The sequence below is a fragment of the Miscanthus floridulus genome, chromosome 14 (genome assembly GCF_019320115.1).
Source record: "Miscanthus floridulus cultivar M001 chromosome 14, ASM1932011v1, whole genome shotgun sequence".
NCBI classification, from domain to species: Eukaryota; Viridiplantae; Streptophyta; class Magnoliopsida; order Poales; family Poaceae; genus Miscanthus; species Miscanthus floridulus.
In genome coordinates, this window is record NC_089593.1 from 24,520,695 (window position 1) to 24,538,699 (window position 18,005).

The following is an 18,005-nucleotide window of genomic DNA, read 5'->3' on the forward strand; positions in this document are numbered from 1 at the left end:
CTAAACACTAAACCTATGAGAAGACAACCACCCATTCTTTGCGAAGATCTCCGTTGCCACGGTCTCAAGCGAACGACAAGCTTCCTTCATTGGCCCCGTTCGGTTTACCTTATAATCCACACTATTTAGCTTATTTTTTCAGTCGGAACAGTGTTTTTCTCTCACAACAATTTAGCCAGAACAGTGTTTTTCAGCCAATTCAACCAAGTTTCAGCAAGCCAAACGGGACCATTATTGTTTTGTTGTGCTGCTTAACGTCTTGTTTCGATGTACGCATATCCACTTCAATTTATAGGTGCTAGAGTGGATTAGAGTGGGATTTATTTTAATTTCGACCCTAATTAATCCACTCTAACTAGGGATGGCAGTGGGGTAGTTTTGGTTCGGAGCTCCGCAGATTTCAGGTCTAGCGGGCTCAGGCTTCGGGTTTAATTGTTTCACATAGTTTTTGGGGTTGGGGACACAAAACTTATTGGTTTTGGTTTCGGTTTCGGTTTCCACCGGCGGATATCCAATGGAGGTCCGAAATAGACAATTTTGAATAAAAACTTATGTGTTTTATTAATATAAATTGTTTATGTATTCTATTTATTTTGTTCTAAGTTGGGTCATGAAATTATGTGTTGTTTATTGCCTCTTGTTTATACATGTGAATATGTAATACATATTATGCATTTGTTGCCAAAAATCCGTTACTGTTTTTTGTATTGTCATATAGTGGTGGGTTTTAGGTTTTGGGGATCCAATCGGGTTTCAGGGATCCACTGGATTTGGTTTCAGGTTTGGATTATCACCTGAAATGGTGTTGAGGGCGGTTTGGGGTTTTGAGTTCAGGTTTCAGGTTCAGGTCCATGAGACTCCACCTACCCCGAATTCGCCACGTAGCCATCTCTAACTCTAACACACGTAAATTGGGGTGGATATGCATATATCCAAACAAATCTTAATGGGGTGTGTGCAGTGTGAGTTGGTGCATGAGTTCAAATACTCAACTTATACTCGTTGGTTGAGGAAATCAAATAAAAATTGGAGCCTCCATTGCTTCATTGGATAAAATATATAATATATAGGAATAGGATCACTCATGGTGGCACAAGGTGAAAGAACATGCACACCTAATAACAGGAACATGCACACCTATGAATACCTCCAAAAAGTCAGGCCAACAAATATTGCGATTTATACAGCCACCATAGATGGTGCCTCGCTACTGATAAGAACATTGGTTACCATTGAAAGATTAAGCAACCAAAAATGTAGACACCCATGCAAAGTCAAAGCACAAACCCGGGTGAGCAGGTTTTGCAAAGTCGACACTCATATGCATGTGTCTAGGTCACGAAACATAAATTTTTTCTACCTAATATCAAATGGAAGACATAGTTGGCCAAACACAGAGAATTGTGCACATCAAAATTGTACATAGTAAGCACTATCTTTGGTAGAATGTCTATATTTTAGAACAATTATCTAGCCATCCTTAAGGTGCAAACAAATGCTATATTGAGTGCTTGGTTAGTATACAATTGAAAGAGCAAATCAGAACTAAAACTGTAAGTACACCACCAATATGTGGTTGGTTCTCTTTATACTCAAGAACTTATTAAATCTTCAAGTTCAAAGTAGCAAAGCAATGTACTTGCATTCTCTGGAGCTCACAATGAGACATAATTGTAACCATTAAACAAGTATAAGCAAGTGCATAATTCAAGATTTGAACATTTCCCATTGAAAGAAAATTACATCATTATTAAAGTCTCATAAATCACTACCTTTATAGAAGGATAAGAAGTTAGAAACAAACAATATTCATCTTAATCATTTTTTCTATTGCACACATTCAATCACCAGATTTACCATCACAAATTCCATCTTGCAATCCTGGCACGACAATTGGTGGAAGAGTAGCCATGCTATTGCGGTATCCAAAGACGCACCTCATGACAAACGCATTGCCCAACTCCTTCCCAGTATTTTCCACCTTGCCTGTGTCCATGTCATAACGTAATACCTTGTCTGATGTCTTCCATTTTTGCCTCACCCCAATATAAACCCACCTCCCACTCTCTAGACCAAGTGGGCGCACAAACCACCTCTCATAAAACTTGTTTTGCCACCCATTACGTAGCTTCATTGAATGACAAAATTGGAACTCGTCGCAACTCATCTCCATAATGCTCTTCCATCCTTTCGTATGCTTGAGCTCCCAATGGTAATCTATTCTCACAAGCTGGTATATGGCCAAACCATCCTTGTTAATGGTTGTACACATGAGCAAACCATTGCAAGAGACATCAATGCTATGGCGTTCCTCGTCACCATTGAACCCTTGCATCTTCCAAGGCATCTTGATGCTCCCAACTTCATTTCTTCCAACATCAAACCAGAGTAGATCCTCTTGATAGTCCCAATATAGAACACCACTTGCATATACCACCTTTTGGCATATTACTTCTTTCATGTTTGCAGTAATCATAGTACTTGACGTGACCCATCGACCCATATCCGAGGAAAAAGAGATAAATTTGACCTCAACTAAAGTATCACTTATGGTAGATAATGGAAATGCCTTGACAATCATGAACTTGTGTGTTTTCCCTTGAGGGTCATCTAATGGATCAAACACTAGACCAATGGCACTAGTTATGTCAAGATGATTAGCTGCACCAGGGATTGATTGGGATTGTTGTGTTGTTGGATTTGCTAAAAGGATGGTAGGTGGTGGAGTGAGAGGGCCACTATAGTATGGTTTGTAGCGGATGCATAGAAGGCCATTTGTTGAGGCAAGGATATCAAAACGGCCATTATCCAAGCGGCAACCAAGGAAATCAAACTCTGATGAGGGAACACCAACTATAGAAGGTGTCGATGATAGAACATCAAGGGAGTATCTATATGATTCCTTATTAGGACCAATGTGGATTAGTGCCGGGCATGATGGGCAAAGCGTTGCCTGTTTTGCAGCAAACTTGGTACCTGTGAGACGTTTGCAGCAATCCTTGGATACGATCTTCAAGCATGTGACCAACTTGAAAGGAAGACGTGAAAAGATGTTGCAACATATGACATCTTCTGGTATGTCTTGGTTGATCATCAGACCAGATGTTCTAGGAGACATATTAGAAGAAGAAAATTAGTTTACTTCTTTACAGATGCAAAGGGAAATAGTCCTACAAACATCATTACAGGAGAGAAGTTTATTCTACCTAGATGCAAATAGGCAAAGGGGACAAAATATGTTAAATAAATAAACAACAAAAATCAAAGGAAATATCCCCCTTAATCACCTCTATGTAGTCATACTAGGGAAATGTAAGCAAGCAAATGTGTATTAAATTATTTTTTTTAGCCACCAAACATGATAATGAGCTTTTGACTTGGAATTCTATATTTTTGTCCTTCTAAACTCCTCACCATGATAGCAAAATTAGTCCCATATTTCTTTTGTGGTCTATCTTGCTTCAAGATCTCCACTAATCAATAATCCAATCTTTTAGTGAATAATATTATGCTAGACCTTTTGGTAGATCGATTTGCAAGAGACCGAGGAACTTCATCTACACCTGTCATGTATTGATGCAATATCAAACCAATTGTGGTGTTGTTTCTTGTTAATTTGAGCATACACAATAGATTGGATTGCATGGATAGTTCTTGGAGGCCATGCCTTCTATTGTGGGCACTTTGTTCTATTCTATCAACAAATGAAAAATGCATTTAGGTTTGATCTTGGCACTCCTAACCTTTATTTAGAGATTTTCATTGACCATGCCTATGAATTGTAAATCATATGCATTTAGCTTCAATGGATGAGTTTTGAGTGGCTTGGTTTGTTGAATTGATTGGGGCCAAAGAGCCGCATCTTGAATTTCTCTAGGAAACAAACACTACTATAGAGATGATTTTTGCCAACACTATTTTTGCTACTAGTTTATTAAAATAACAAGTGATAATATGTCACTATTGGTTCAGAATAAAATCGGTGGTGAAAATAAATGATTTTCATTGATAGTCAAAATCACGCCTAGAGCCAACTGTGTGTTCATTTCTCCCTTCCATAGTCCCACCATGTGTGTGTTTCTCTAGGTGGTTGATAGGGGCCTGTTCATCTACAAGTTGCCCCACAAATGGCCAGTGTAGAGCACGTGGATCCTCGGTCCCACTGCCTCCTCTCTATCATGTTGTGTTCTCCATCGCTCTTTGTCCTCTTTGCCTATGGCATAGAAATGCATCTCTCTCTGTCCACGTGACTCAATGGTGGTGGCCGATCGACTCATTAGAACACGTAATAGCAGTTGGCCAACATGGTAGACCCCGGTAGCAGTAGCCCTACATGTCCTCTTGGAGTGGCCCAGCAACCACGGCATGGTGGTGCCTCGTCATGACATCCCCCCTTCTGTAAGGCAATAGGTGGGGGTGGTTGTGGCTTAGCACTGGGTGGCGGTGGCGTAGGCATAGCTGGCAACACACCAGGTAGCACAGCAGGAGTGGCATTTGCATGTGGTCTTGTTTCTTATTTTTAATCGACTTTCATCAACAGTTTCCATCTAGCAGTGATGAAGATGATTAACTCTATGCATTCTGGAGAGCCTCTTTGATCTCCATTTTTGGTTAGCGAGAAATCTAGAATAGAGGATGTCTATATTTGGAGATCATGAAGTTGGTTGATCGTTGTTTCAAGTGCTCGGTTAGTCCCCCCTCCTCCAAGGACTCCGGTTTGGTCGCGAGTTTTGGTTGCTCTGCCATTAAACTTAATGTGGATTTAGTGGGGCTTCTTCTCCAACTTGCATTGGAGTCTCCTCTTTGGATTTTTAAGTTGCCCACCTATCGGGTGATGTATCATTTCACCTACTCCTACAAGGAAGTAAGCTTTCTCATTTACATAATTTTTTCTTGCAAAGAGTTCTCAGTTTTCTTTTTTCCTTTGGGGAAATGGAGGTCTAGATTGGATCAAGGAAATTGATAATTGGCAATCTTAGATAGAGACAGAGTGGACGCTAATTGGTCCAAAGGGGAAAAACTTTTGCAGAAGTTGTTCATTCCCTTGTAGATAGATCCTTAATGTTTAAACGCCTTTGTTTCTAAAAAACTATCAAGAAAACTTCTCCTAGTGCCTATTATAATTAAGGATCATTGATCTTCTTAGTTTTGTGATTTTGGCAACGCTAGGTGTCCATGGCAAATGCAAGATCAGCGTTGCCTTCCTAGGAGCTTTCAGCACCCCACTTTTTCAAATTCAAATGCAGCTTTGAAAAGCCTAGCAAGCCCTCTTGCTCTAGATGTTTGGCCCATTATAACTTTTAGTAGGATTGCAAAATATGTTAAGACAATGCAAATACTGCTTTCAACTACAGACATTTGTCTAGACATTGCCTCTCCTAGCCTATTACAAGCATAGTTATCGGCCTACCCTTCCTTTGGAAGCTGAATGGGCAGCCCCTCGCCTGGCTAAAACTACCTCCCCATCCTCTAGGGTGTTCCCTGCCTACACTGTCATGCCCCCTCCATCATAATAAATAGAGAAAACTCCATCTTTGAATATTCCAATGGCAAATTTTGTCGTGGACCCTGTCCCCACCTCCCTCTCATTTTTACCCTAGAGGACCCCCCCCCCCCACTTCGCTCTCTTCTGCACCACAAAGTGTTCATCACTAGCCATTACACCTTAAGCAACGAAGAGTTGGCAATCATCAAGCTCGAGCCCTTGGTGCACATGGATGACTTTAAGTGCATGGCTAATGAACTTCGGAAGTTCTTTCAGAGAAGTACACTAGATGCATGTGACTAAGATCCAACCTTGTCCGTTGTGTGATGTTTTTGTTTGGTTTAGCAGCCCTTTGGAATGAGAAAATGAAGTTTCTTGCCCCTGTGTTCTCCTTTGGCAACTATAGTCTTTTAGTTTACTTGCATGATAAGGCGATCAATGCAAGGTCTTTTGATCTGGACCATGAAGCCTGGGTTATGTTGCTTGGTTTCCTAGAAGATCTTTGCTAATGTCGCCATGATAGCAAATGGGGGTTTCCACTTTTGGCATCCTTGTCCACTACCATGATTCCAATAGCTTGGCAACGGTTGTGGCAAAAGTGTACCTCAGTGATGATGCGAGGGATTCCCTATTCCATGAAGGTGAATGCTGGGTTACCCCCTGTTGACGGTAATTTCACCATGTTTTTACACCACCAAAACCGTCAACAAAACACTTTTTCTAGAAGCTAACAAGCAAGGACATAGTGACTTAGGTGCAAATAACTTGGTTCCACATGTACATGTCATTATTTGCTTGTAGGTACATAATCTAGGAGCTTTGGGTGGCTGAAGGCCCCACTTAGAGGTCAAGCGACCTTACCTTGGGCTCACTAGCCCCCTCTCAAGCCTCCCATGATCCTCCCATGTACTCCAAAGGCAATCTCCACCCTTGGATCCTAAGCTCCTCTTCCCTCATTGGCTAAGGAGATGAGCACATGGATTCATGGGCCCACAAGAGTACAAACCAACGTCCACAAGTGGCCCTACCAGTGCAAACCCAATCAAGATGAAGTGTGGGACCTATATGTGACCCACATGTCATATATAAGGGTCATATATAGGTCATTCCGACCTATATATTACCACTACCAAAGCTTTCACTCACTCCATGACATGTGGGACTCCTTCTAGAAGGAAGATGGAGGAAGCACCTATCATAGGAGGGTCGACTGACCTCGCTATGGTGGCTATCCAAGCTCAGCTTTATTCCATCCGCCTCTATGCATGCCTCCATGCAAGGGCCTTGATCTCCATCAGTCCAAATCAAGTTAGTTTGATCCAAGGATGGAGAAGGGATGTCATGTGGATCGCTGACAGTGGCACTGGAGTATCCCTACTCCACCTCTACCTATAAATACCCTCCTACACCCTCACTCTCAATTCATGACACATTGGAGTGAACCACTCTTCAGTAGCTTTAGCGAAGTTCTGTTGCAGTGCTATGAGATTAGGGAGAGAGTGAGGGAGTGTGGAGAAGAGCCAGGCCTATCTAGTGTCTTCTCCAAGCTAGTACCTTGGCGGATGCAATCTTCTTGTAAGTGATACATCCAAATTCTTTATAGTATTTGATATTCTGTCTCTGCTAGTAGTCATATAGCCTTCTTACCTATACACCACTTTACTTTAGTAGAGTGCTCTAACCTCTTGGGAAGGTTAGAGTAGTGAGTGTAGTGTAGACATGGTGTCCTAGACTATATCTTGCCTGTGTAGACCGCTTGTCGCATGGATAGTTAGTGGTAGCTATAGCAGGTGGTGACAGCCCTATTTAGCCTTTGTAGTCCACCACATGTGTAAGACAAGTTCTTAAAAGGTATGGCCTCAATGCAACATGGTAGCCGCTTTGGATAGAGTTTCATTCCCTATTGTCTCGCCTATAGCCTCTTGTAAGCAGGTGGGTGACTAACCCTTTATAACTACTATCTTTACCAAATATCATTGCTATCTAGATCCTTTCTACCCAAGTTCTGTAGGCTCTTTTGTATCATCATAGGATGCTCTTGATCCTTATTTAGTTCACTTTGCATTCCCTATGGAAATACGGTACCTAAAATACTCCTCGTGAAGGCTACACTGACAACCATACGCTTGCGGTATATCCATTTGCTACTTCTGGTGTCAACACCCCCTAAAGGTCATTTATGGATGGTTCTAGTTTTGACCCTCAAGAAAAAAAAGTATGCTAGAGGTGTCTGAATGAAGAAGTTTTTGTCACCAGACCCCTACATCAATGCCCCTTAACCATCTCATTGGATAGGGCCCATGCCCCTAGCAAGATCTGATGCAACATCGATAGATTCCAACAATGAAGGGCAACAAGAACATGGATGTTGAGGTGAATGCAATAGGCAATGTTTAGGTAGAATTTGAAGATGAAGCTATTCAGAAGGTTGTAGAGGTAGTGGGCAAAGGGCTAGTTGCAGAACCTATTGTGGTTACCATGTTGATAGCCCCTAGACTAGTGGGGGCATTAAGTCTAAATGAAGTCCATACCTCTAACCAGTCCAGTGAAGAAGCCTCTAATCAAGTCCATAGTGGTGCAAAAGCTCCTCCACCTACAAAAGCTATTGACCTCACTCAGGTACTGAATTTTACTAGCAAAACCCCTCCTACAAGTTCTTTCACATGCCTTTACCTACTTGACATTGATCATGATACTCTGATTCCCTCTTACTTTCATGATCCCATCACTATTGTTCATCTGGCTAATCTCCTCCCACCATAGATCCATGATCCAAACCCATAGAAGACTCTCTTGGAGCTAACAATGGAAGGGGCAGAGGAAGATGATAATGAAGTGGTGGAGATTGCCCCCAACAACTTTCACCACACAAATAAAGAGGAGGGCCAAGAAGCACATCGGAGCCAATGGATGAAAGGTTCCTTAGGCATAGCAGGAGGAATGCAGATGATCTAGATGGCTTCAAAGAACTTGCAAGCAAAGAGGCTACTTCAGACCTAAGGAGTGGTGGTGTGCATCACCATAGGCTTCCAATAGATTCAGTCTAAGGCTATCTCTGTTGCCATCCTAAATAAAGACACCAGCAATGCTAGAGCCTAAAAGATACAAGTTCCCTATAGTTCGTTTATGGAATGTGCATATTTTGGTTTTGTTTGTGACAATGTCAACTACTTGCATAGTCCAGCCTATGTGCTGGCAGAATAATTGGCTATCTAACCTGTCATGGTCTAATGGTTGTGGATGTAAACACAACTTAATATCTACTCACAACTTGATCAATATTAGCTCTGCTCTTTTTCACTTGTTACCAATTTCTATCTACTGTCTCTTTTTTAATTTTATATATTAGGTTGACACATAGTTTTCCACCCCTTATTTTTCCACCACACATTTTCCATATGAGTAATAGATCAATTAAAATTTTGGTGTGGAATGTAAGAGTAATTAACTTATAGGACAAATGGGATGCTATCATGGCAAAAATCACTAAAAGCACTTGTTTGATCATCTGCCTGTAGGAATCTAAGAGAAGTAATTTTGATCATCTTTATTTGAAAAAATTATGCCCAAGACATTTGGACACCTTTGCTTTTTCACCATCTATTGGAGTCTCAGGTGGTCACCTTTGCTTTTTCACCATCTGTGGGAGTCTCAGGTGGTCTGATTACTCTATGAAATAGTAGTTTGCTAACTACTTTGGTCATCCAAATCATTGCATATGCCATCACAATTAAATTTTAGAACAAGGCTAATGGAAGAGCCCTCCACCTCTCTAATATTTATGGTCCATCCTCATCTCTAGAAAAATTCGCCTCCATCAATTGGCTGATTAACTTGGATCACTCAGACTTTGAAGGTTGGATCTTAGCTGGAGATTTCAATCTCCTCAAATCAGTGGAGAATAGAAGTAAACTTGGGGATTTATCTCAAATGCAACTTTTCAATAACCTCATTCTTGACCTTTGACCTGGTTGACATCCCTTTCAGTGGTAGAAAGTTTACTTGGAGCAACATGAAGGTGGATTCTTTATTGGTCAAATTGGATTGGGTTCTCACCTACTCCTCCTATAGGCTGTCCTATCCAAGACCTCTATCCAAACCCTCTCTAGGCCAATTTTAGATCACACTCCCTTTGTGATTTCCTTTGGCACTAACATACCAAAAAATTTTGTTTTCATGTTTGAGAACTACTAGACTAAACATGCTAATTTTCTTAAGACTATGGACTTACACTAGAACAATAGTTCTTTCTTTGCCAACTCTACTAGAACACTCTCAACCAAGTTCAAGCAGGTGAGACTAGGCCTAAAAAATTGGAGTAAAAGCCTCTCTAGCATCAACAAATTGATACACAATAGCAACTGAGTTCTGCTCATTTTCGGATGTCTTGAGGATCAAAGACCTCTCTCCACCTTGGGGACATCTTGAGGATCAAAGACCTCTCTCCACCTTGGGGACAAACTTTAGAACTCTAGAAAAGGCACATCTCTCTAATGTGCTAGAGTCCAAAGGTAGTATTGGAAACAAACAATCACCATGAGGTGGGTAAACCTTGGTGATGAAAGCACTAGTTATTTTCAAGCTATGGCCACCAACAACCATAGAAAGAATTTCATCACTAGTCTAACTATCACTAGAGGAGATGTGGTCACAGATCATGATATGAAGGCCAGTGTTCTCTGGGAAGCTTACAAAAATAGGTTGGGATTAAGTGACTTCAGTGGCATAACTTATAACCTAGAGGGTCCCTCAAAGAGTCACAAAATGGAACACTTGGAGGAAAACTTTAGCACAGAGGAAATCCTCGAAGTGATAAAGAACCTACCAAAGAGCCATGCTCCTAGGTCCTAATGGCTTCAGTGGTCTATTCATTAAAAGTGTTAGCAAATCATCAAAGTTGGTTTCTTCAAACTGTTTAATGACTTCTTCAACTCCTCTCTAGATATCAGCATCATCAATTCCTCTCACATTGCTCTTATTCCTAAAAATTAGAATCTAGTTTCTGTAGATGACTATAGGCCATCTTCTTTCTAAACTACTTACTAAAGAATCACCAAATTAATTTTTAATAGGCTCCAATCAATGATCAAGGAGTTGGTACATGCAAACCAATATGGATTCATAAAAGGAAGCAACATCCAATATAATCTAGGAAGGGACCTTTTAGTTCCTCCACTTGTGCCATCACTCCAAAAAGGAAATAGTAATCCTAAAACTTGATTTTGAGAAGGCTTTTGATAAGGTGGAACATCAAACAATCCTAGAGGATCTCAAACACAAAGGTTTCACCTACAAATGGATCAATTGGGTCAAAAGTATCCTTAGTTCTGGATCTCCTTCAGTGCTCTTGAATTTTGTACCTAGTAAACATTTTACTTATAAAAGAGGGCTCAGGTAGGGGAATCCTCTCTCTCCTCTTCTCTTTCTTCTCACAACATACTTGTTACAATCCATTATCAACAAGGTTTGACAGCTTGGGTCATCACTCGTCTTCTAAGTGAAAATTTTGGTGTTGATTTTCCTATTATGCAGCATGCTAATGACACCCTGATCATCCTCCTAGCCAAAACCAGAATCATCTTCAAATTAAAAGGAATTCTAAGGTCTTCCTCTAACTCCACTAGTCTACATATAAATTTCAATAAATCTATCCTGATGCCAATCAATGTTGATGATTCTAAAACCAGGCTTTAGCACAAACCTTTGGTTGCAACGTTGGTGGTATGCCTCTCACCTACCTTGGCCTCCCCCCTTGGCATCACAAGACCCACCATAAATGAATTTAGTCCTCCCCTCACAAGAATAGAAAACAGACTCAAAGGAATCAATAAACTCCTACCTTATCATGGAAGGTTGATACTAGTTGAATTCTATGTTCTCATCACTTTCAACCTTCTATATGTGTAGTCTCCAACTCCCTCATGTTATCAAACAAATAGATAGGTATAGGAAACATTGTATTTGGAATAGAGGAGACATCAATAGAAAGGTTCATGTTTAGCAGCTTGGGAAGCAGCCTGTAGATCAAAAGAAGAAGGGTGACTAGGGATAATATTGACATGAAAAATCAGAACTCATCCCTGCACATTTGGCAACCAGACAACTTTTATAACCATGAAGATATACCCTAGGTGACCCTAACTTGGACAAAGCTATATAAAAACATATGTCTGGAAAGATGTCCTCAAATTATCTGATAATTTCACAGCATTGGCTCTTTGTATTCTAAACAAAGGAAATTTAGTGATGCTCTACCATGACACTCGGCATAATTTCCCCTTGAAGAGTATGTTCCCTTAGCTTTTCTCCTTTGCCATCAAGCCAAAAGGGTCAATAGCTCACTTTCTAGAAGCTCAACTTGAAAGAATCTTCAACTTGCTCATCTCAACCATGGCCTCAGACTAATTGAACTCACTTCAGGACCTTATTCAAAGTAGGAATTGGAACTTCAACTTGGAAGATAGCTAGAGTTTTATCTAGAGCTTAGGTGCCTACTCTAAAAGGAAAGCATACTCCCCGCTTCAAGGTACCCAACAGGCCTCACCTCTCTTCCCTTAGCTCTAGTCTTCCTAGAACCTTGGTAAGCATAAATTCTTCTTCTTTCTGTTGCTCATAAACAGACTCAACACTAGCAATCTCCTAAGGAAGAATATGTTCCTAGAAGATTACAACCATGCTATTTGCAACAATGCTTGTGAAGAAACTTGTTTCCATCTTTTCTTTGAATGTCCCTTTAGTATCACTTGCTAGAACTCTCTATCCATTCATTGGGATACAATTCTGCAGCCACTAGACATGGTGGTTGTGGCTAGAACCTCCTTTTAGAAGTCCCATCTTTAGAGAATTGATGATCACTGCCTACTAGATCATTTGGAAAACTTCAATTAGGAGTTATTTTTGATAATGACACCTTCAATCTTAGGAGATGGAAGTGTAACTTGAAAGAATAGCTTGGGTTGGTGTGCATCAAGGCCAAGCAAAATCACAAATTAGCTCTAGATTTTTGGCGAGAGAATTATACATAATGATTGTACCCCTTTTTCCTTTGAGCTTTACAAGCTTTGTATCATCTACAAATTACCATTACACTTATAAAAATATTAGGTAGAGGCCTACCCTGCTATTGCTTTAGAAAAATATGATTAACATTGCCCACTTTCACTTCCATAGCATGAAACATGTGGAGATGAGTGTTTGGGAACCAATGGTGATAATGGCTTTTTAGTACTGAAAGCAGTGTTTGGGATCCAACTTGTATAGCCACTTTTCGAATAGAATTTTTTTCATGATAAATGGAACTAATAGTAAACAAAGGTGATGTGCTATTTATGTTATTATTGAGGCACAACATTTTGCTAAAAACTATAATGATTTTTCATTGAAACATCCTACATCCTAAGCCGACGAAAGCACTACACTTGGAGGTTTATTTTGTAACTGACAGTGATGTCCTTGTGTGTGATTCACTAATACAAATCCCATGATGGAAACTAATCTCATGTTCTAGGTTGCCATTATTTGGACCAAAGCAAAGACTAGTATTGACACTCTAACAGATATATAAAACAAATCATTTCTAATAGAAGAACAATGTTTATGTGAATTTACACTTATTATAAATTATTATAGGTAAACAAAATTGTTTGGTTGCATTACTAGTAGTATTTTTATTATATTTTGGAATGTTAATGTAGAACAAAATTTGGTGATGTGATGTGAACCAATCACTACGAATTCATCAATATCATTCCCAACAAATTGTAGAAGTATTCTAGAGTAGGAAAAATACTGCAAAGCTATATATAGAAAATCAACCAAGGAAAGTTTCAAAAGGAAAAAAGTAGCAGAATTGCTATATTTTAATTTGAGAACTAGGCAATCACTTAGGTTTGTACCTATTTGTTCATCGACAACTAAGAAGTTATACTTCCAATATGTCACCAATATTAATTTGTTGAAGGATGGCAATGGTTCCCAATACCTGCAGCACTTGAAGTCACCTGATTCGAGGAAGTGGAGGAGGCGGGGCTGATGAGATTTGCTAGCTTTTGGAGGTGGTGTTGATGGTGGTAGCTGTAACAATGCTTGTTGGACTAGGGCATATCAGAGCAACAAAGGGAGTATCGAGAGTACCAAAGCACGCAATTGTTGTCATTGGGGAAGAAGAGGCATGGGATTGAAGACTATCGATCTAGGTGGATGGCGGCCAGGGGAGGAAACTTGATATTAGGGTTTGGCGTTAGGGATGATGCATATATAGTCACAATAGATGTTGCCAAAGGTAATTGGGCCTAACCCATGGCCCAGGGATGAGGAAAAGCCCAATATGCAAGTGTCGGCTCACTATGTAGCCTCCTAGGCTATGCCCCCTCTGCTATCATTCTTACCTCGAATGCATATGCTTTGCTACCATATCTCTATACCCTGACACATCGGATTTCTTGTAGCTAACTATTGCAGTAATTTAGCAAGCAAGCAAGACAAAGTGTGTCAACAACAGTTTGTTAATTATCAATTATAATAGCTTGATTTGATTGCAATCAAAGAATAGAACTCATTGCCATAGTTATATCATTTGCATTTCAGCCTATACTACAAATATGTAATGAGAGATGAGAATGAACAAAATATTTTTAAGAAGGTTTTTACTCATGTATTGCTACACATTTCTTTTTGCATTTTGTTACTATTAAGCATGTATATCAAATAATTATTTGTGTGTTAAGTTTTGGTTGTACTATCTTCGTTCATTACTATTTGATGTCGGTTAGTTCAAAATTAACTAGCCAACATCATATATTAAGCATACAATGAGTATTAGACAATAGTTTTATTAGTTTAATGGTGTATGGCCAAACTATCCTAGCTCCACCATAATTGTATATAATACTAACTAAATGACTGTGATTTACTATGGGCAATAATAATTGTATGTACAAAACTGGTTTCATATGAATTGTACTACTAGTTGTAAATTATCTATTTGTTTTCATGTTACAAATAAAACGATGAGTTTTGTGCCTTAAACCCCATAGGGGAACTTGTAAGAAATTCTTTAGAAAAATAAAACATTGAAAATGTTCCTTCATCTACATAAAGCTATTCTTTTTTTGGAGAACCAGCAAGAAATTTATTTACTAGGCATATATTAATAGATAAGTAGCAACTTACATCAATGAAACACAAAAAAAACCACCACCACTACAAAACTCCCACATGATGGAGATGAAAGCAAAACAACCATCATAATGTTGCCAACCAATGAACCACCATTGCATTAGCAACCGACGCCAAACCCTACACACGTCATAGCAGCAGGCACATAGAGGGACATGGGGTTCCTCTAGCATTGCCTCTAGGAAGGAAAATGATATCCATAGATGCCATCAAAGTCAAACCAAAGATCCATCCAATGGTACTTCAATAGGACCTAGGGAAGGAAGGACCTCAGAATAATGCCTCCAACAAGGAACATGGTTCGAAATGTATCACCATTGTCAAGCCTTAGCATGGAACTGAACAACGCTTTCACCTTAAAATCTCACAACACCTTACCAAGGGCCACCACTGTTGTGCTGCACCGGCTATCATCTAGCGAGACAAGCCATTGAGGCACGGCTATAACAATGCAAGTTTTAGATCATTTCTTATTTGATGTTTATTTGTGGACAAGCAATTCCTATATTGTGCGACCAGTGAGACAAGTTCCCAATCCTGGTGGTTGATGAGCTCCTCGATGAGCTCCATGGGGTGCGCTTCTTCACCAAGATCGACCTCCATTTAGGCTACCACCAGGTGCACATGCACCCTGACGACGTTGCCAAGACGGCGTTCTGCATGCACCACGGCCACTTTGAGTTCTTGGTGATGCCGTTCGGCCTCTCCAACATGACAGCAATGTTCCTGGCCTTAATGAACGATGTGCTCTAGCCCTTTTTGTGTAGGTTCATCCTTATGTTTTTTGATGGCATCCTCATCTATAGCTCGTCATGGGCCGAGCACTTGCAGCACGTCAACATTGTCCTCGATGCACTGCGGGCGCACCACCTCCACCTAAAGCGCTCCAAGTGCTACTTCGGGGCGTCTTTGGTCGCCTACCTTGGGCATGTGATCTCTATGGATATGGTGTCGCCATGGACAGCAACAAGGTGGTCGTAGTTGACTCGTGGCAGGTGTCGTGCTCCACCCGTGGCCTACATGGCTTTTGGGGCCTTGCCGGCTACTACTGGAAGTTTATCCACGACTTCAGCACCATCGCAGCCCCCTTGACGTGGCTATTGTGCAAGGATGCCTTCTCCTCAATGGATGAGGCAGGATGCGGTGTTCCAAATGCTCAAACATGCCCTGTCGATGGGGCCAGTGCTACAAATGGCCATCTTCAATTGCGACGCCTCTGACGACTGGGTTCGGTGCCATCCTCCACCAAGATGCTAGGCCATTCGCCTTCTTTAGTCACCAATTCGCCATGCATCACCTCAAATTTGTGGCCTACGAACACGAGCTAATCGGCCTCGTGCAGGCCATGCGCCACTGACGACCTTAGCTGTGGGGGCGCCATTTCCTCATCCGGATGGATCACTATAGCCATAAGTTTTTGCTCGATCAACGCCTTTCCATCGTGCCCCAACATCAGTGGATCAGCAAGCTATTTGGCTTCAATTTTGCTATAGAGTACCGTCCCAGGACACCTAAACACTATGGCTGATGCTCTCTCTCACCAAGACATAGAAGATAGCATGACTAATGCTTTCTCTGGCTCGATGTTTGGCCTCCTCAACGACATCTATGCCGCTATAGCTATGTCCAATGATGCTCAACGCCTTCTCCAATAGATGCAGGACAGCTGAGCTAGGCATGCCATGGTGCCTTGATGACGGCCTCCTACTCCATGGCTCCTACATCTTCATCCCTGAGCACCACGAGCTATGTCATTAGGTCCTCTTCTTAGCCCATTCTCGGTAGGTCACGAGGGCACCTAGAAGACGCTACACCGACCTGCAAGTCCGACTTCTTCATCCCCGATGACACCACCTTGGTACGTGATTTTGTGCATGCCAACAGCACATGCCAGCTGCAACAAGACTGAGGCCCTATAGTCCGAGCGGTCTCCTGTAGCCCCTCGATGTGTCGTCCCAAGTTTGGGCCAACATTTTCAATGGATTTCATCGAGGGCCTACTCAAGGTTCATGGGAAGTTGGTCATACTCAACGTCATCGACTACTTCTCTAAATACACGCACTTCATCGCCCTCGGCCAACCATCCACCTCCACTGACCGTCGCTCGAAGCCTTCTTCGATGGCATCGTTCACCTCCATAGGTTCCCCACTTTCATCAGTCAATGACCATGACCCGGTCTTCATGGGCCATGTGTGGCGTGATTTCTTCAAGATGGCGGGCAGTCACTCTTCACATGAGCACGGCGTTCCACCCATATATAGACGGATGGATAGTCTGAAGTGGTCAATAAGGTTCTTGCCATGTACTTGTGCTGCTCACTAGGGATAGGACGTGTGTGTGGGTGGATTGGCACCCATGTCTGGAGTACTACTACAACACCTCCTTCCACATGCCTTGTGCATTACACCATTCTAGGTTGTCTATGGTAGGCCTCCTTCGCCCCTCCTACCCTACACGGTGGGCATAGCCTGCATGGATGCCATTGACCACCTCCTTTGTGAGCGCAATGAGTTCCTGATGGAGGTCTAGCAATGTCTTCTCTAGGCAGTAGCAGGTCACCAAACGCTACTATGATGCCAACCACCACGACTTGGAGTTTGTTGTGGATGACTGGGTCTAGCTAGGCCTCCTCCATTTCTTGATGTGCATGCTAGACCATCACACCAAGGGCATGTTTGGGCCCCGCTATGCGGGTCCGTTCTAGGTTCTGGAGCATGTCGAGTGGGTGGCATATCGGCTCTAGCTTCCAAAGGGTGCCCGTCTGCTCGATGTACTTCCATGTGGTGCTATTGAAGCCTCACTAGTGGTGATCCTCTGGACGTACCTCCACCGGTGCCACCCACACATGATGGTCATCTTCTGCCTACTCCAGACCACATCCTATGTGCCTAGCTTCAACATGATGTCTAGCACATTCTTGTCTAGTGGCGCAGCATGGCGGTTGAGGAAGCCACTTGGGAGTGGCTCTAGGAGTTCCAAGACCTCTACCTAGACTTTTAGCTTGAGGACGAGCTATTTGTCGAGGTGGGGTGAGGTGTTATGACCGGTCTATGGTATACCAGGCACCGACATACTAGTGGCTAAGGTGGCGCCTAGCATTGGCAGCTAATGGACCAAATTATCTCCTGATCTGTATTTCCTATATTTAGTCCTTGCATTTTGGATCTCAAGTTGGTTGTTAGGAAGGGATAAATATCCCAAAACAGTAATGAAGAGAATTAAGTAGAGCAAATAATTTGTTGCTTGACTTCCCTCGAGCCCTCTCTGTCTCGTTCACTCTCCACCGCTGCGCTGTGGTCACCACAGCGCACACTCGCCGCCACCTGCCTAAACCCCGCCCTC

The 18,005-nt window shown here is 41.8% G+C and overlaps 1 protein-coding gene across 1 annotated transcript; it reads right to left on the reverse strand.

Moving 5' to 3' along the window:
- Positions 1–1,840: 1,840 nt before the first annotated feature.
- On the reverse strand, positions 1,841–3,094 carry LOC136506003 (uncharacterized). Its single transcript, XM_066501129.1, has one exon. The coding sequence runs from the start codon at positions 3,092–3,094 to the stop codon at positions 1,841–1,843; it is 1,254 nt and encodes a 417-aa protein (XP_066357226.1).
- Between the last annotated feature and the right edge of the window lie 14,911 nt (positions 3,095–18,005).

Excerpts from the sequence above, each read along its gene's own strand:
- LOC136506003 (XM_066501129.1), bottom strand. The coding sequence starts at position 3,094 with ATGATCAACCAAGACATACCAGAAGATGTCATATGTTGCAACATCTTT.